Source organism: Brachycentrus maculatus, unplaced genomic scaffold (genome assembly GCF_059751285.1).
Source record: "Brachycentrus maculatus isolate JH-2025_06_01 unplaced genomic scaffold, ASM5975128v1 h1tg000420l, whole genome shotgun sequence".
Taxonomy (NCBI): Eukaryota; Metazoa; Arthropoda; class Insecta; order Trichoptera; family Brachycentridae; genus Brachycentrus; species Brachycentrus maculatus.
The window spans coordinates 536,410-558,553 of NW_028281168.1; the positions used below are offsets into that span (position 1 = coordinate 536,410).

At 32.0% G+C, this 22,144-nt stretch overlaps 1 protein-coding gene across 2 annotated transcripts in view; it reads left to right on the forward strand.

Annotated features, from left to right (window-relative positions):
* Nucleotides 1-22,144, forward strand: part of LOC148302723 (glutamate decarboxylase-like) — a 68,231-nt gene that overhangs the window by 7,063 nt on the left and 39,024 nt on the right. For both annotated transcript variants that reach the window (XM_088271089.1, XM_088271088.1), the window contains exons 4-5: nucleotides 14,666-14,775; nucleotides 15,601-15,727. In XM_088271089.1, coding sequence (XP_088127215.1) covers nucleotides 14,666-14,775; nucleotides 15,601-15,727 — 237 coding nt within the window. The remainder of the gene's footprint in view (nucleotides 1-14,665; nucleotides 14,776-15,600; nucleotides 15,728-22,144) is intronic.

A 22,144-nucleotide genomic window follows, 5' to 3' on the forward strand; every position in this document is an offset into this window, starting at 1 on the left:
AATAATAAAAATAAAAATAAATTATATCACTCACAACCATAAAGAATAACAAATGAGTGTAAGTCCCTCTCCAAGCACAAGAGCTCAGTCTCTTTATTGGAGAGAACTGCATAATCAATTTTAAGGTTGTTAGAAGTAGAAATTTCTGACAAATGATTTTTTTAAAACAAAAATTAATTAATGAGAAATACATACATCTTTTTATTATTTACACAAATATTTCAATTTCATACTATTTCTGAAAGCCTTAGCGGCTCATTGTTTAAAATAGGTATCAAACTGTGGTAGAGTAGGTTAGAACCGAGAAACTTTGACATAAGAGTCCGCGACACTAACCACGGGACCACAACCCGACTAATCTAAAAAAAATCTTGTAATTATATTAAATATGTCCGCCTCCGTAGTGTAATGGTCAGCATGCTCGACTATCGTTCCGGAGGTCCCGGGTTCAATTTTTAGAATGGTGGGGTGAAGCAAATGTCATTTTTTCACTCTGATATTTGGTACCTGAAGCGGAGGGCTGATCACCCTTTTTTCATGTTTTAACGATCAAGATCACTCCGTTTATATGATGCCTACTTTATATTTGATTCCATCTTTCCTTCGCGTGTTTACGATCAAGATAACACTGCGTTTATATGATGCAGTGTCCTATGCACCATTGGGGTGCGCATAAGGGTTTGAAGAAGAATAATAATTTTAAATTCATAAAATAAATAATATAATAAAACCCTTATCCGCACCCCAATGGTGGATAGGGCACTGCGTCATATAAACGCAGTGTTATCTTGATCGTTTACGCATGAAGGAAAGGTGATCGGCCCTCCGCTTCAGGTACCAGTCCAGGGTAATATTGAATAAATATTAGAGTGAAAAAATCACTTATATTTATTTTACCCCCCTTGGGAATCGATCCCGGGACCTACAGAACGGTAGCCGAGCGTGCTGACCATTACACTACGGAGGCGGATGACATAAAATAAAACGTTGAAATAACTATACAATAGTAGGTACTGTACAATACAAGATATTGTCTTTTCTTCCGTTCCTCTTTTTTGTATATTTTCATCATGTCTTTTAACCCTCTATTGTCATCTAAAACATCAGGGGAGCAGATAACAGAAAATAATCACAGCCCCTCCCGAAACTGTAGTAACAACAGGAATTTTAATCATCCCCAAAGGAGTACAATACACGGAAGGCATATGCTCCATTCCCATTTTCTATGCTTCGAGAAGTCAAAGACATGTCAGACTTTATCTATGCTTTTGAATTTTTATCTTCACCCCAGTTGACTTCTGGTAAAAAAAAAATTGTGACAATAATTTTAATTTTAACATTTGTCACAAAAATTACGAGTGCAACTTTGAGAACTAACTTACTAACTAACCATCACGCCACTTCCCATAGGGGTAGGCGGAGAGAATAGAACGCGATACCAATCTGTCCCTGCAAACATTCCTCGCCTTTTCCACATTCGTTCATCTCTACATTAGTACCCGCCGATTATACCGACTCCTGATAAATACTTAATATATTATTAGATTAAAACCAATATTTTTAGCTTTTCCACTTTATTTTTTATTTGACCAGCGACCGGGTTTCGTCGTTACCGACATCATCAGACTGGTAATACTGTAAATACTTGATTAAATTGTAAATGAGAAAACTTGTTTATTACCACTTGAGTTAAAATAACAAAATAAGTATAAAAATAAAATAACATAAAATAAGTTTAATAAACAAGTGTTCTCCTTTACAATTCTATCATGTCTTACCACAAATATAAAGCCGAAAACAAATAAAAATAAATACTTGATAATGACAAGTGTTCTTCTTCTTCTACTCCTAATACCAACCACATTCTACTCCTATTACCAACCACATAATAATAATAAAGCGCCCTTGAGGTGTTTTTTTTACGAAAATGACGCTTTATAAGTTATCCAAATTTATTATTATTATTATTAATAATAATAAAACCCTTACCGCACCCCAATGGTGCATAGGGCACTGCTTCATATAAACGCAGTGTTATCTCGATCGTTTACACATGAAGGAAAGGAGATCAGCCCTCCACTTCAGGTACCAGTCCAGTGTAATATTGAATAAATATTAGAATGAAAAAATCACTTATATTTATTGACCCCTCCCCTGGGAATCGAACCCGGGACCTCCAGAACGGTAGCCGAGCATGCTGACCATTACACTACGGAGGCGGATAACCACATACGCCTCATAAATTTGTATGACCGTTATTTTCTCACTCATTCGTTCCAACCATGTCAACCATGTCAACATACCTTTCTTAATTTTATCTATAATGCATAATCTCAACCTTGCATTCTTTCCTTATATCACCATTGGAACATCTACCACACATGGTTTTGCCGCACTGAGAGATCGCATTCTGACTGCATTCAGTCTACTTTCATCCTTCTTTTTCCAACTCCGTACTTCACTTCCATACATTAGGGTTTGTTGAAAAATAGGCAAAAAAAGAATATAATAAAATAATAATAATAATAATAATAAAACCCTTATCCGCACCCCAATGGTGCGTAGGGCACTGCGTCATATAAACGCAGTGTTATCTTGATCATTTTTACACATGAAGGAAAGGTAATCAGCCCCCCGCTTCAGGTATCAGTCCAGGGTAATATTGAATAAATAACTATATATTTTTCCGCTTTCATTTTATTTGACAAGTCACCGGGTTTCAACATTAACGATTAATACCTACATCATCAGGCATCACTAGTCTAATGATGTTGGTAACAACGAAACCTGTTCACCGGTTAAATGATTAAAAGTGGAGAAAATGAATTAACAACATTTTGAGTGTGTCCAAATACTTGTTCACAAATCTGGATTAACACTCAAAATGTTGTAAATGAATTATCTGGTCAAATTTTAAGCTGAAATGATAAAAAAAATATTTTCTGGCGTTTCTCATGTGTGTGATTAATCACATACTAATATCAGAGTTTCTGCTCAGTAAAAAGCTCCTTTTCTTCTTACCAATATAGATGTCTCTAGTGAAGTTCTAGTGATTCAAGAATAATGTTTCGAAATGGGTTCATATATAGAAGTTCCAAGAATTTGAGTAGTGTGGTTGTCAATGATGGGCAAAATTGTTGAATGTTACACGTGTGTAAAGTGATCATTTGAACCAGCCTATGACGGTCGTCAGCCCCGTAAATGCCCAGACTTCCAAATTCTTCTTCATCTTTGATAAGATGTCAAAAAAATGAAAATAAATCACTCTTCAAAAACCAAAAACCTTCCTTCAAATAACTACAAATTAAGCATACTCCGAAGAAGGGTTTTTGAAATACCCCATGTAATAATAACGCGGAGTTTGCGACAAACCACGTGTACCAAATTCTTCTTCATCTTTGATGAGATGTCAAAAAATAATCTGAGAAAATGTAAAGTTATTATTTCATTTTATAAAATGCAGTTCCACCAAGAAATGCCAGTACGAAGCTCAAATCTACAGAACAGTACTATTAACAATACCTTACGTCTAAGTGCAGATAATACTTTACGACTTTAAGACAAAGGATCAAGATTAAAATGTCCACTGGACTTGGAGCTTTTTAATTTTCCCGCCTTGCAAAGAATTGCCACGTTACTTCCGCTACGATTGGCGCGCTTTAATTTCAAATATTTCATATTCTTTTTGACATTTCAACATTCTTATTGAAACTAAAAAACTTTTTTTTTCTGTTGTATTTTTGCTGTCGTTTTAATTAACAATTGTAACGAGTATCACAAATGTATAACACAGATTGTATTGTAGAGCGAATGGATAACGAAAGAATGACTGTCAATGTCAAATGCAACACCAATCATCATTGGCTAGTTTAATTGATCACCTTGTTCACCTTGTAACATACACCATTCAAATACCCATCTCAATACACATTAATAAATATCAGTAGAAGAAAATATGCTAAGAAAATATATGTGGCGAATGTGAGCGGGAAAACAGAACGAAGAACACCGAAAAAGACTTAGCACGATTAGATCAATCAGAGCCTAAAATCTGGTGGTATCAAAAGTCTGCGTGATCGGAAGGCGTGTGTGACTAGATATAAGGATGTGAAGGAGGCGAGGAGTGTATGTCAGTGTATGTCAGAAAAGTGTGGCGCTCCATCCTTTATGGCTACCCCTGCGGGGAAACGGCGTGATGGTAGTCGTTGTAGTAGTAGTATGTATATATATATATATATATATATATATATATATATATATGTATATATATATATATATATATATATATATATATATATATATATATATATATATATATATAAATATATATATAAAACTAACTAACTAACCATCACGACGCCCCCCCGCAGGGGTAGGCAGAGAGAACGCCACACCACTCTGTCTTTGCAAACATTCTTCGCCGCTTCCACGTTCATGCATCTCCTCATACATACCCGCCGATTATTTCGACTCCTAACCTGACCACTTTCAAGTATTTGGCATACCTGATCGTGCCATGTTTTTCTCGGTCTTCCTCCTTTTTCCAATTTCATTCCCCTCATAAATTTGTTTTACCGTTCTTTCTTCACTCATTCGTTCTACATGTCCAAACCATCTCAACACACCTTTCTCAATTTTATCAATAATGTTTGTCTCAGCTTTGCATTCCTTCCTTAATATATATGTTTATATATATATATATATATATATATATATATATATATATATATATATATATATATATATATATATATATATATATATATATATATATATATATATATATACACAATATTACAAAAGCACTTAGTTATAACACGTTGATACGGGTTTCACAAGTGCCTTCATTCCTTTTTAGTACTTAAACCTATTTATGTATTCAGAAGCCTCTGACAAAATGATAACTTTTATCTTTACTTGATAATGAAAATACGTCATAACTCTTTTCATCTACGACCAAAGTTATAATTTCGGATCATATATATCTTGATTGATATATAATTTTCGATTCAATATATCACTCACTCCTTTCAACAACGTCATAAATCAAAAAACTTGATTTTTCAGGAAAACGTTTTTAAAGTTTAAAAATATAATACAATGTATTAAAAATAAATATCTAGCGACTTATTGAACTTTTTACTGTGCAACAGATCTTTTTAGGTAAAACCTTAATGTGTTTTCTCCATTTGAAAAATATTTAGTAAAAAAAAAAGAATTTAACTATACCTTTTCTTAAAAATGCAAAAACATCACTTTCTGCCCTGTAGCGGGTAAATATCAAGTTAAAAATATGCCTTTTTTGCTGGTATATAGTACATTTTTTGGGCATTCCGAAAACATGCACAACTGAAAATTGTCAATTTTTGATCAATGACGTTCTTGAAAGGAGTGAGCGATATTATAGCACATATTATGTCACATAGCTCATTTATTGGTCTTATTCGTCTTGTCATATTTTAAAAACAAGACATCACTAAATCCCATAGACCTTTATGTCCTATTGCCTCATCAATTTTTGTCAACTGCATACCTTCTTTGGGACATTCTGCTGCAAATTTAAATTTATCTTCTTTTTTTTAATTGGACATACCCACACTAAATGAGAGACATCTTGTGATGACATCTCATCACCCGTAAAAATTTGATGCTTGAAACAAATGAATTTTAATTATTTTCGTTTATATATTCAATTCAATTTTATTCAAACCCTCATCCACAGCCCAATAATGCATAGAGCATTGCATTATATAAACAAAAAATTATCTTGATCGTTAACATACGAAGAAAAGGTGATCAGCCCTCCGCTTCAGGTACCAGTCCAGGGTAATATTGAATAAATAATAGAGTGAAAAAATCACTAGTGTTGGGGTCAGCATGCTCGGCTACCGTTCTGAAGGTCTTCGGTTCGATTCCCAAGGGAAGGGGTCAAATAAATACAAGTGATTTTTTCACTCTTATATTTATTTAATATTACCCTGGACTGGTACCTTAATAAATACAAGTTTATTTATTTAAAAAAAAAATAATAATAAGAAACAGCTTCTTCCCCCTCTTCAACCTTCAACATCCCAAGGACACCACTGTTAAATTAAGACTTAGCTTCACATACGGCGTTTGAAAATATAATAAGTTGAAAAAAATATACGAAATTCCGAAAACGTAATATCCCCCCGAAATGCAGATAAGAGAAGTGCGAAACCGGATATGACGCCGTCTGTATAGCACCGCAGCGCCGCCGGTGACGGAAGCGGCGCGCGTGCGCCGGAAGTCGTACCGGATGGCGTAACGGAAGTGACGCCATTTCCACAGCCCCGAAGCTTGCGCCGTAATGGCCCGGAAAATTGCCTGTTAAATGATAAGCTTACCGAGTCTGAGCGAGTATTAATGCTATAATTCAATCAGGGTTTGTTAAATAATATCCATTGTAAACTCGCTAATAAGACAAATAAATGAACTAAGTGACAAACTTGATTGACAACATTTTGAGTGTGTCCAAATACTTGTTCACAAATCTGGATTATCTCTACTTTCAAACTAACAAAGGATTTCAAACTAAGAAGAATAATATATTGACTTCTTAAAAAAGACTAATTGCATTGATGTTTATTTTGTTGCCAAGCAAACGTGACTGAAATGGCCCTCCTGAACATTTTGCGTTTTGTTAGTTGATCACTTTCTCCTGTACGACTACGATATGTATACATATTTATGTATATATATATATATATATATATATATATATATATATATATATATATATATATATATATATATATATATATATATATATATATATATATATATATATATATGTATATGTATATATATTTAACACTTGTGTAAAGATATCACTTAAATCAGCCTATGACGGTCGTCAGCCCTGTATATTCCCAGACTTCCATATTCGTCTTCATCTTTGATGAGATGTCAAAAAATAATATGGAAAAAACTCCTATTATTGGAGATAATCCAGATTTGTGAACCAGTATTTGGCCACACTCAAAATGTTGAACTCAAGATGTCAAAATGTATATATATATATATATATATATATATATATATATATATATATATATATATATATATATATATATATATATATATATATATATATACATATATATATATATATTTTTTTTTTTCTTTACTCGATCGAAATCAGCCCGCGACACCCATTGACTTACGCTCGATCAGCCCCGCATGAAACGTATTAAGAAACTTCTTACATTCAATGCAGTGCCCTATACACCATTGGATGATGATAACTGTTAGAAGAAGAACATTATTACATATGAAAAGCTTACTAAAACTAACACTGAAGTCACCCCTCGTCTCTAGATACAAGCTTTTGATATGTCGGGGGTAGCGAATCAACCCTTGGTAGAGAATTAATTAAACGCGGTTTAGGAATGTCAGAATTTCCAATTGGGGATCGGTAAAAGGTAGTGTTCACAAGTATCTACCCTCCATTTATCGCACTTCGGAAACAGGGATACTATTGGAAATACCCATAAGTAATATTCTCCCATAACTACTACTACAACTCGGCTGTCCAAATTTAAAACACTGTAAGGGACATATTTTGTAGTACGTTTTTTTTTGCATTTTTGGACTAAGTAGAGTCTACTTAGTCCATAAATGCAAAAAAAACGTACTACACAAAAATGTCCCTTACTGTGTTTTAAATTTGGACAGCCGAACTACCATCACGCCGTTTTCCCGAAGGGGTAGGCAGAGAGGATGGAACGCCACACTCTTCTGTCCTGACATACACTCCTCGCCTCCTTCACATCCATACATACATCTAGTCATACATGCCCTCCGATTACGCAGACTTTTGACACCGCCAGATTTTAGGTTCTGATTGATCTGATCGTGCCAAGTCTTTTTCGGTCGTCCTCGTTCTGTTTTCCCTCTCACATTCGCCACATATATTTTCTAAGTCATTCTCTCGTTATTCATTCGCTCCACATGTCCATACCACCGCAAAGAACTCTCCCATAAGCTACTCAAATATACCTTAATAATATACCTTTACGTATATTATTTAAGAAAACACTTGTTTTTTTACCACTTGAGTTTATTTTATGAAAACTAGTTTTGGAAGCATAGCTTCCATTTTCAGGTCTAAATGTAAACTAAAACATATAAATAAATATCTGTTCTATAAATATTAAATTAAAACACATCGCTAGTGAGCGAGGAGTGCCTTTCAAGAACGTCATAAATCAAAAAACTTGATTTTTCAGGAGAACGTATTTAAAGTTTAAAAATAAAATACAATGTATTAAAAATAAACATCAAGCCACTTACTGAACTTTTTACTGTGCAACAGATCTTTTTAGGCAAAACCTGAAGGTTTGAAAAATATTATGTATATTTAAAAAAAATAATTAAACAATACCTTTTCTTCAAAATGCAAAAACAACACTTTCTGCCCTATAGCGGGTAAATATTAAGATAAAAATTTGCCTCTTTTGCTGGGATATAGTACATATTCTGGGCATTCCGAAAACATGCACAACTGAAAATTGACGATTTTTGATTTATGACGTTCTTGAAAGGAGTGAGTGACATGTTAAGTATTCACAGTTATTATTTTATTCTATAAAATGCAGTTCTACCAAGAAATGTCAGTACAAAACATAAAATCTAATGAAATCAATACCTCAATTCAAATTGCAAAACTAAATGTACCATTACGTGTGAATAAATATGAAAAGAGGAAATTTCGAAATAGTAGATGAGTTTTCACGATAAATTGAAAAAGAATGCACAGACCTCGGAGAAGGAAGTGAAATGGAATACAGTGAATGCCACAAATCCTCCCCAACCCTCTCCAAATGTAAATAATGAAAAATTAGTTTAGAATCCCCGCCATAAATTACACTTAAGTACACGGCAGTTCATGGCGTACAGGGGTGCAAAACCTACCCTCATTTGCTATATTCCTAGAGAATAATAATTCAATTCCCAATTTTTTATGTAGTTCTCACTATATTTTATTTATTGTTTCGGCATTAACTTTGTGGTAAGACATGTTACAATGATTAAAGAAAACACTTGTTTTGTACCACTTGAGTTTTATTATAGACTACATGTTTCAGAAGTTAAACTTCCATCATTCAGGTCTGTATAATAACTATATTATACGTTATTAAACAGACCTGAATGATGGAATTTAACTTATGAGACATGTAGTCTTTAATAAAACTTAAGTGGTAAAAAACAAGTGTTTTCTTTAATCATTAGTTCTCACTAAATAATAATAATAATAATAATAAAACCCTTTTCGGCACCCCGAATGGTGCATAGGGCACTGCGTCATATAAATGATCGTTATCTTGATCGTTAACACACAAAAGAAGAGTGATAAGCCCTCAGTTTCGGGTACCAATCAGGGTTATATTGAATAAATATTAGAGTGAAAAAATAACTTATTTTTATTCGACTTCTACCCCCCCCACTGGAAATCGAATCCGGAACCTCCAGAACGGTAAGCGAGTGTGCTGACCATTACACTACGGAGTCGGACAAATATCATTTTTTTGCAAAGTACCCAAAATTGAGTGATACATACCACAAACAATTGGTATTTTTTTTATAATTAGGTATGCTCAAATATTTTGTTTTATTTTTTCAATTGCTTTATGATTGCATTGTTGATTTATTATACATTATATATTATTAAAATACCAATAATAAATAAATAAAAATAATAAAAAGCTCCTACCACCTTCATCCTTCAACGTCCTAAGGACACAACTCCAAAATTTAGATTTTAATAAAAATGTCAATAACGCAAAATGCCGCCACAAAAACAGTGCAGAGGCACCTTTCGGAATGCGTTGCGAACCTCATCTTCGGGATTAGGTCGGAATCCCCGTTTTGTCAGTTGAAATAAGACATTAAATCCAGGAGGCTTTGCGTCATGATATAAACGCCATTTTTCTATTTCCTTTACCATACAGAGGGGCGAAAATCGATACCAACCCTAATTATCCTCGAGGGTGGTTTTATGGGACTCTGAGATGTGTGTGTGTGTATATATATATATATATATATATATATATATATATATATATATATATATATATATATATATATATATATATATATATATATATATATATATATATATATATATATATATATATATATATATATATATATATATATATATATATATAAATATATATATATATATATACATATATATATATATATATATATATATATATATATATATATATATATATATATATATATATATATATATATATATATATATATATATATATATATATATATATATATATATATATATATATATATATATATATTTAATTTGACTACATGTCCACTTTTAAAAAAATCCCATTATGATTAATTTGTCTCTTTCAAATTTTATTTATATGAATATTCAAATATCGTTTAAGTATTCATTTTAATACCAATGGTTGTTTTGTCTAATTCATTATAAAAATAAAAAATAAAAATCTGTTTTCAACAAATCAATTAGACAAAACAATGTGTGCGCATAAAAAATTACAATTTTAATTTTTGCTATTCGTTTTTAATTTGTTTTAGTAAAAAGCTTGATATGAAGTGAGTTCCGGTACCTTTTTTGTATAAAAAAACCCTGTATATATATATATATATATATATATATATATATATATATATATATATATATATATATATATACATATATATATATATATGTATATTTATATGTATATATATATATATATATATATATATATATATATATATATATATATATATATATATATATATATATATATATATATATATATATATATATATATATATATATATATATATATATATATATATATATATATATATATATATATATATATATATATATATATATATATATACATAAAATTTAATTTGATTATATATAAATATATGATTAAATTAAGTGTAAATAATAGTTTGTATTAATTGTAATATATGCTTACTAAAGAAATAAGTGATTTTTTCACTCTAATATTTATTCAATATTACTCTGGACTGGTACCGGAAGCGGAGGGCTGATCACCTTTCCATCATGTGTTATGTGACAAGATAACACTGAGTTTATATGATGCAGTGCCCTATGCACCATTGGGGTGCGGATAAGGGTTTGAATGAATGAAAAAAATAAAACAAAAATGAAATAAAAAGGGAACAGGACATACTGAAAGTTCCCCGTTTATTTGATCAGTATTTGAAATACAAACCCTTATGTTTGCTACAAACTGATGTGTAGTGTATGGAGTATAGCACTGCGAGTACAGTACACAAAATCACCCTCCACATCCCCTAACACAGGATTAACTAAAACTCACTCCCGGGGAAATTACTCCCACAACATGTCATTCCAAATACATGGTGATTACAAAAAAAGTATTTTTTAAAAATATTTTTGGTGAAAACATGTGTAATTTTTGAAACTGGCTGAGTGAAATAAAATAAAACTAAATTAGCGGATTAAACAAGTGATTTTTTAAATCAATTATTGAATTAGATTGTTGGGTAATATATCCAAAATTAAACAAGTTTTATTTGGTTGAATTCTACATTTTTTATGTATATCGTAGTCGTATAGGAGATAGTGACCAACTAACAAAACGTAAAATGTTCAGGAGGGCCATTTAAGTCACTTTTGCTTTGGCAAGAAAATATGCAAAATTTGGCAAGATGCATAAATGTGGAAGAGGCGAAGATTGTTTGCAAAAATATCGTAGTCGTACAGGAGAAAGTGACCAACTAATGTAACGTCAAATTTTCAGGAGGGCCATTTAAGTCACTTTTGCTTTGGCAAGAAAATATGCAAAATTTGGCAAGATGCATAAATGTGGAAGAGGCGAAGATTGTTTGCAAATATATCGTAGTCGTACAGGAGAAAGTGACCAACTAATGTAACGTAAAATGTTCAGGAGGGCCATTTAAGTCAATTTTGCTTGGCAAGAAAATAAACACCAATGCAGTTAGTCATTTTTAACTAGTCAACATATTATACTTCCAAGTTTAATATCCTTTGGGATTTTTTTCAGGGCAATATTAAGCTAGTAAGATATCAAATAGTCAACGATCACGTCTTTGTAAAAAATGCACTTGGTCACTTTCTCCTGTATGACAACGATTTTTTTTTTTGTTTTATATTGTTACCTTATTTTAAAAGGTTTTTTTTAAACATGTAGATTTAGATCAAATTAAATATAAAATATTTTTGTGATCATTAAAATAAATTTTTAAAAAATACATTTGAAATCGATTTCAAAAGCGCTATGGCGTAGTAAGGTAGATATGCTCGACTGCGGAACTGGCGTCGAGAGTTTGATTCTCGCTAATTGCAAAATAAATTCAACTTGGTTTACTTTCAATTGGTCTGGGTGTTCGCGACGTATTTATCACATTCACGTTTCTTATACTTACTATCCTACCTGTAGACAAGCCTCTAAAAATAGAGGCTTTGCGGGTTCCTTTAAAAAAATAAAAATAAATGGATTTATTTACTAAGTAGAAAATCACTATTTAATAAAATACATTTAACTATGGTAACCAGTGAAGAAAGAACAGTGAACTGTTAGTCAAAAAACAGAGCAAGACCGAGGAAAAATCGGCATGATCAGTACTTCGAATACTTGGTCATGAGTCAGATCAGGAGTCGGAATTATCTGCCTGGCCCTGCGGTACGCGGCGTGATGGTAATTTAATATTTTTATAACATTGATAGAACGTGGATTCATTTACCAAATAGACAAATAGTATTTTGTAAAATATATTGAATTATTACAACGGTTATTAGTCCCAAATACAAGCCTTGCGGTAATCCAGAATCAGTTTGGTCAGTTTATTTGGTTTACAATGTTTTAGGAGCGTCCAAATTTTTGTTTTATATTAAAATATGTGAACCTGCTTTTAAAAGGTTTATTAAATACGTAAATTAAAAAAAAAAAACATGTATAAAACTTGTGCGATCCTTAATGACAAATGGCATCGAATGCACAGCGGACACCGCAGTAACAAAAACCGCACTAAGAGTGTCGCACTGTACTCTTTAAAACAGGCCGCAAAGTCTTCACCAAGAAAAAGAAGAAAAATAAATATCTTCTTCTTCCTAGATCCATCCCAACTGTGTGGTTGTCAATCAAGGATTGAATGGTGAATGTTGCACGTGTTTATAATGATCACTTAACCAGCCCATGACAGGTCGTGAACCCTGTAAATACTAAGACTTTCATCTTCTTCTTCACCTATGTTGAAATGTCAAAATAATATTTTTTAATGTGCGAAGACTTTTTGGTGACCGTGTGCTGAATTAATACGGGAATAAAACCATCGACCTTATTTAAGGGAGACTGAAGGCGCTCATTAAATAGTTCAATAAGAAGTGTCACTTTGACAGCTCTGCTACTTACTTACTGCGAGCTCCCCTTAAGCATTAAGTGTTCCTTTTATAAAGCGAAGTGGAGGCGCACTTTAAGACATGAAAAAATCGTGGGTTTTTTTATCAATTTTATCTTAGCGGTCTTAAGGGTGTATTCGCAAATATAAAAATTGAGTATATGACCGACTGTGGGTCACACATCGTTCACTCCTTTCAACAACGTCATATCTCAAAAATCATCAATTTTCAGTTGTGTATGTTTTCGGACTGCCCAGAAAATGTACTACATATATCCCAGCAAACGAGGCATATTTTTAACTTAATATTTACCCGCTACAGGCCAGAAAGTGTTGTTTTTGCATTTTGAAGAAAATGTATTGTTTAGTTATTTTTTTAAATATACAAAATATTTTTCAAATGGAGAAAAAACATTCAGGTTTTACCTAAAAAGATCTATTGTAAATTTGGAGTAAGTTCCTTAAAATATATTGCCTATACTTAAATTAACCAGCTGCCTGACATATATAAAATAAAACCCATTCGGGGATCAAAAATAAATGATGTGAGAAGGTACTTTATGGAATGATATATATGTAGTGATTAGTCTTATTTTCTCATTTTGTTTTTACCTTACGTTTTTTATATTTTCTCATTTTTTATATTTTCTCATTTGTTTATTTTAAATAAGTAATAAATAATTTGTCCGCCTCCGTAGTGTAATGGTCAGCACGCTCGGCTACCGTTCTGGAGGTCCCGGGTTCGAATCCCAAGGGTGGTGAAATAAATATTAGTGATTTTTTCACTGTCATATTTATTCAATATTACCCTGGACTGGTACCTGAAGCGGAGGGCTGATCACCTTTCCTTCATGTGTAAACGATCAAGATAACACTGCGTTTATATGACGCAGTGCCCTATGCACCATTGGGGTGCGGATAAGGGTTTTATTTTATATATTATTTATAATAAATAATATTCTTACCTTATGTTTCTCTCATTTATTTCTTTTAAATATGCTTTTTATGCCTATTTATTATACCTATTTATTGTTTTTATATTTTGCCATAAATTAGTATTAGTTTTGGGTATGTAAAAAAATTGTTACTTCATTATTTTTTTCCAGTCTTGTTAACCTTAATATTATGTCCCAAAATGAGAAATAGAAATTTCTCTTCGGGAATATTATATGTATATATGACTTATGTGTGTAATATCTTTTGAAATAAATAAATAAATAAATTGTTCGCGTTGTTCCAGAGATTCTGCCCATGAGAGAGGATGGCTTCCCGCAGACGAAGGAGTTCCTGATGAAGGTCATAGACGTCCTAATGGAGTACGTCAAGAATACCAATGACAGGAATGAGAAGGTAAAGAACAACATTATGTTTTATCTCATCAATGAAATGTGCCCATCAAACCTCCAAATCGACTTATCAGGGACGCATAGGGAATCGCTTTTGTATGAATCAAAGCACATTGGATCACATCAAAGCTAAAGCCCTGTTTTGTGTCAGCTGGGACACAAAATGCCGAACCCTCTTCTAGTGGATCGGAAGGCCTGTTGACGACAGTCAGCAGTCCGGCTTCTCCTGAGGAGTGCAACGTAGTTTCCTCCCAGCAACGAGCAAATGCTGACAAGTTCTTGATTGGCCCATACTAGATTATCCATCCTGTTCCAAACGCAGATTATTTAAAAAATGTTTATTGCCCCTCCCATTGGAAGCTGGCGACCATCTCCACGAACTCCACACGACCCTAGACCAGCCTCATGAGGGATGCTGCCTCCGGTATTCCAAACCACTGTCTAAGATTTTCGAGCCATAAATTTCTTTTATGCCCCAAGCCCCGTCTGCCCTCCACCTTTCCCTCTACTAAAAGCCGTAGAAGGACATATTTTTTTCCACGGAATATGTGGCCAAAGTATGTGGCTTTTCGGTTGTTAACAGTGGACAGCAGTTCTCCATCTAAATACAATATTGATCTATAAACTTTGTACAAAATAAGCAAGATAAATAATAAATGCAGCTCCTATCTTAAAAAAATATCGTGTGATTGTGGAAGCTGAATAAAAAAACCTCAAAGATGAAGTCGCTCACGATCCAAAGTTTTGGTGTTAGGATTGATGTCTGATGTCGATTAGGATTCAGAACGTTGCTGCGTGAAGTGGCCCTGAACGTTTGTGTCTTCACCAGGTCTTGGAGTTCCACCACCCCGAGGAGATGAAGTCTCTGCTGGACTTGGAGCTGCCTGAGAGGGGCCTGCCGCTGCAGCAGCTGGTGCAAGACTGCGCCACAACCCTCAAGTACCAAGTCAAAACTGGTGAGCCTCCACACCTATTACTTTGCATGACTCTTATCTGTACCACATAAAATTTTTGAAATCCGAAAAAATCTAAATTCTAATTTAATAAATAATATATTGTTTCAAAATTCTTCACCTTTGCTTTCCATTTTTCCTTTATTTTCATACTCCACCCTTTGAATAACCCCCTCCACCTAACTTACCCCTCTTCTTATTTATAGAACAGTTTTTTTATATTTTAGTTATTATTCAGACCTGACGATGAAAGTTTAGCTTCCAAAACTAGTAATCATTAATAAACTCAAGTGGTATAAAATCATGTGTTTCCTTAGTCATTTTAACATGTCTTACCACAAAGTAAATGCCGAAACAATAAATAAAATATGGTATACTATCACACAATTCCAAATGATTATTTTTTTCCATGTTTCTACTCATAGTAAAGAGAACCATTCCATTATTTCCGAAAATAATACGTACAATAATAATCCATCATTATTGGCTATAGTATCGAATCAATAGCTCAATAGGGCGGGAAAACGAAAATAAAGGAGACCGGATGTGGATAAAAGCGCGCCAAATATCGGCTTATTCCAGATGGCCGCCGCCGCCGATTACTTCCGGTGTTCTCAGTTCGAATGCAGAGAAATAAAATGTGTTTTACGACGAAACCGGGGTTAGAAGTCCAATATTTCTTAGACAGGCTCTTTTAATGGGTTTTTTCGTCTTACTACATAGTGATTAGGCTTGCCATATTTATGGATAACATTTATAGAAGTAATCAAACTTTATGGTCATATTATATTTTTTCATGACAAAAATCAATGATTGTGACAAAAAAATAATGAAAATAATATTGGATAATTTATATAACGCCATTTTCGTAAAATACGGTACTACCTCAAAAAGAGAGGTGTGTTAATATGGTTTGGACATGTGGAACGAACAGTAAAATAAATTTGTGAAGCCAATGTAGCTGGAAATAGAAGCAGAGAGAGACGGAGAAAACTTGGTATGCTCAAGCATTTCAAATATAAAGTGGTCAGATTAGGAGTTGGAATAATTGGTGGGTATGTATGAAGAGGTGCATGAATGTGGAAGAAGCGAAGATTGTTTGCAAAGACTAAATGGTGTGGCGTTCTATTCTCTCCACCTACTCTTTTCTTTTAGGGAATCGGTATTATGTTTGTTTGTTTGGTGACGTTTTTACTATATTAAGGATGGTTTAATTTAGAGAAAAGAAAATTATGGAAATTATTTGGAAAACAAATGCGATTTTAGTTTTATTCCAATGGTCTTGTCACTCTCACCGTCGCTAACTACTGGTGAAAGAGCGTCCCTCGCCATCGATCTCGCAACGGCAAAGTCAACGATTTTTGGTTTTTAATATTTGGAATGAGTTGTATTTTCGAGTTTAGGAGCCTATGCAACGGATTCAGCGGTCCGTGTGTAATGCAACATGAAAAGGGCGGGAAAATGCCCCCGGCCTGGTTCTGACAAGTGAATCGATAAGCTAGAACCCAGTGGATATGTGGATGATGAAAAAACATAATTTTAAATACAGACAAACAACATAATTTTAAATATCGTCGTAGACAAAGTTCTTAAGAAAAAGCAGTGCTAAGTGATTTTTAAATACGGTTGTTAAAAAATTTAACTAACTAGCACACCGCTTTCTCGCAGGGATAGGCAGAGAGAAACTTGTACTAAAATTCTTCATCAATATTTCCAATATTGTTTTCTTCATTATCATTATTTGTAATAAATCGCGCGAACGTATGTATATATATATATATATATATATATATATATATATATATATATATATATATATATATATATATATATATATATATATATATATATATTTATATATATATATATATATATATATATATTTATATATATATATATATATATATATATATACATATATATATATATATATATTATATATATATATATATATATATATATATATATATATATATATATATATATATATATATATATATATATATATATATATATATGTATATAAATATATATATATATATATATATATATATATATATATATATATATATATATATATATATATATATATATATATATATATATATATATATATATAAATATATATATATATATAAATATATATATATATATATATATATATATATATATATATATATATATATATATATATATATATATATTTATATATATATATATATATATATTTATAAATATATATATATATATATATATATATATATATATATATATATATATATATATCTAACTGACTAACTATCATAAACATCGGAAGCAGAGAGAACGGACCACCACATCACTCTGTCTTTGCAAATAATCTTCGTCTCTTCCACATTCATGCATCTTCTCATATACACCTTCCGATTATTCTTACTCCCTGACCTGACAGCTTTCAAGTGTTCGACAAACTTAATCATGTCAAGTTTTAGTCGGTCTTACTCTGCTCCTGCGGTTGTTAACATACTGCATACGTATACACACACAAACATGTTAAAATATAAAATAAATAAAATTTTCCTTTAACCTTAATCCACACTAAATGGTGCATAGGAGACTGTTATGTTGCTATCGGTTATCTTGATCGAAGGATAGGTGATCAGCACTGCAATTCAGGTACCATTTTATGGTAATATTTAATATATAAAAGAGTAACAAATCACCAATGAATATTTAGACCCTCCTCGGAATCGAACCAGTAACTCTATAGTTACCAATCTAAAGCTGAAAAGCTCTTACCACTACACGTTATTGACTATATGTTTAAAGTTCTACACGTTATAGATCTCGAACGTTTATATTAGAACACGTTCGGCCGCGCTGAGGGCTAGATATGTCTCCACGCTATTTTTTTCGAATATATATTGGAATTTGACTTTTTTTAGAATATGTTTTAAAAACATATTTTTGTGATTTAATTAAAACTCCTTACCTTTCAATAACTCTTGGCTTTTCAAAACTTTATATTAATTTTAAAGAATTTATTTTTCTTAAACGATGTTTAAAGAAAAAAATTCAATAACGTCATATGTTACCTGAGTTAAAAGAAGATTAAATTGCGATTTATCGTTTATAAGGCTTTAACCCGTAAGCTGCGAATCGCATCTATTGTCGATTTTTATAGAAGTACCGTTGACTGCGTATCGCATGCATAGTCGTTTTTCAACTTTACGTACTTATATCAACACCTATGGATAATTTTTTGCACCTAAATTTGGTTCGAGGCATGGATAAATTAGTTCTCTTTGATTTATTGTCATAAAATATCAAAATTATTTTCATTTAGTGTCAACTTTATCGTGAATACTTCCGGTCGGCTCGTGCTCCGCAGATACGACAGCCGCGTCTTCTATACAGCCGCCATACTTTAGGCCGCGAGTCCGTAAATGTTAATGTTTTTTGTGTAAATACACCATAAAAAAACATAATAAGTAAAGTGCATTGTGCACTGTGAACATCTATGATGGATATCCGAAAGTTTCACTACAAAAAATAGGCAAAAATATCATTTTTTTGTCAAAAATATTGTAATATAAAATAACCCAGCACGGTACGGAATGTTTGTCACTCGAAATCGAGCAGCTTAGAGGTTAAGTTTGCATGTACGCTACTTTATAAACCATCAATAAAAACTACACTGGGTTGAAATTTTCCCAGCGCGGGAATTGATAGACGTCAAACGCCATGCTGGAATTCCACTCAGTATTGCCAGATTATCGGATCAGCGGACGTCTTCCCATTGTGCTCGAGTACCTACCCGCGCAGAGGAAACCGGGGCAAGTTGTAACAGGGGAGGGAGATAGAGGATTTTACATGTAACACTGGAGTATTTGCTGAAATAATTTCTGTGTTTGACGCGTGTCCATAATGCGTTGAGGAATGTGGTAATAGATGTATGAACTAGACCGCTTTGGATACATAAAGATTACAAAAGATTATGTGTTATAGTTGTTTGAGACATGTGTAACTTCGAATAACCGTTCGCCTCCGCGGCGTAATGGTTAGCTTGTTTAGCTACCGTGCTGGAGGTCCTGAGTTCGATTCCCAGAAGGGAGGGGGTTTAAATAAATATTATTGTTTTTTTTTACTTTATATTTATATTTATTTAATATAACCGTAGACTTGTCCTTAAAACGCAGGAGTGATCACCTTGCCTACACCTGTTAACGATAACGATGACACCGCATCATGGTACATAGGGCACTGCTTTCTAAAGCAGAAGTGTTGAAAATCACATGTGCTTCAAATATTAATTATTCATGCCTAGTATTCGTTAAGTCGGAACGGAATTCGTTAATCGAAACACCGTTTTTGTATTCAAAAATAAGTTTTTCTTAGAAATAATTATATGGTTTTGAAAGGAAAAGAGTAATTGAAAAGTAAAAAAGATTATTGATAGGTAGAGAGTTATTTAATATATATTCGTTAAAAAAATCCAATGTACTTTTTTTTTAATCGGGTGTGTATGGACGTGTTTCCTCTTCAGCGGTTTGCCGGCGAATTAGTACTTGTTGGGTAATATATCCATAATAAAACAAGGTTTTTGTTGGATTGAATTCTATATTTATTTATGTATATCTTAATACGTGACGCGTTTCGTCTTCTTAGGACATTATCCTCGATAATGTCCTAAGAAGACGAAACGCGTTACGTATTAAGATATACATAAATAAATGTAGAATTCAATCCAACAAACCTTGTTTTATTTTGGATATATTACCCAACAACTCAATATGGAATTCTTTATCAAACACTCTTGATAATGTCCTAAGAAGACGAAACGTGTCACGTATTAAGATATACATAAATAAATAAATGTAGAATTCAATCCAACAAAAACCTTGTTTTATTTTGGATATATTACCCAACAACTCAATATGGAATTCTTTATCAAACACTCTTGATAATGTCCTAAGAAGACGAAACGTGTCACGTATTAAGATATACATAAATAAATAAATGTAGAATTCAATCCAACAAAAACCTTGTTTTATTTTGGATATATTACCCAACAACTCAATATGGAATTCTTTATCAAACACTCTTGATAATGTCCTAAGAAGACGAAACGCGTCACGTATTAAGATATACACAAATAAATGTAGAATCTTAATACGCGTCACGTATTAATTCCATCGAACCTTGTTTTATTTTGGATATATTACCCAACAATTCAATATGGAATTCTTCCAACTGTCTGCAGTTACAATAAATGAATTAGTTCTTTCTTTGCGAATATCCCATAAATTATTAATATAGATAGTCAAACATGTCAATATACACATCTCCAAGTCTTCTAGACAGATTTTGATACCTCAGCTGCACCAATCTCGCCCGCATTTCCGTTCTTCCGCTCTCCGTCCACTTCTTGCAATCATCCCTCTGTAGATCCCTATCTCGACATTTCCCTTTGTCTAGCCATCCACCGCTGTAGGGGTTGCCCTCCACCGACGCCGATTATCCGCGCCATTTACTCGGATAATTGAATGGTTATTTCGACCGCCCGTGCGGGTGATTCGGCGACATGATGGAATTGAAATGATACTTTGAAATTCTAATATTTTTTGTTCATTATTTTCTTTATTTGTCCGCCTCCGTAGTGTAATGGTCAGCACGCTCGGCTACCGTTCTGGAGGTCCCGGATTCGATTCCCAAAGGGGTTAAAATAAGTAAAAGTGATTTTTTCACTGTAATATTTATTCAATATTACCATGGACTGGTACCTGAAGCGGAGGGCTGATCACCCTTCCTTCATGTGTAAACGATCAAGATAACACTGCGTTTATATGACAGTGCCCTATGCACCATTGGGGTGCGGATAAGGTTTTTTTTATTATATATATATATATATATATATATATATATATATATATATATATATGTGTATAAATATATTTTTATATATATTTATATATATATTTATATATATATATATATATATATATATATATATATATATATATATATATATATATATATATATATATATATATATATATATATATATATATATATATATATATATATATATATATATATATATATATATATATATATATATATATATATATATATATATATATATATAAATATATATATATATATTTATATATATATATATATATATATATATATATATATATATATATATATATATATATATATACATATATATATATATATATATATTTATATTTATATATATATTTATATATATATACATGTTTTATGTATATATATATATATATATACTTATACATAAATATTTAAAACATTAAATTTTGTGTACCCATTATTCTCATCAGCATGTGTATTTTCACTTGTTGATAAGAACATTTTTAGGTTTTTGAAACTAGTCGTGCAAGTGTTTTATTTTTTATT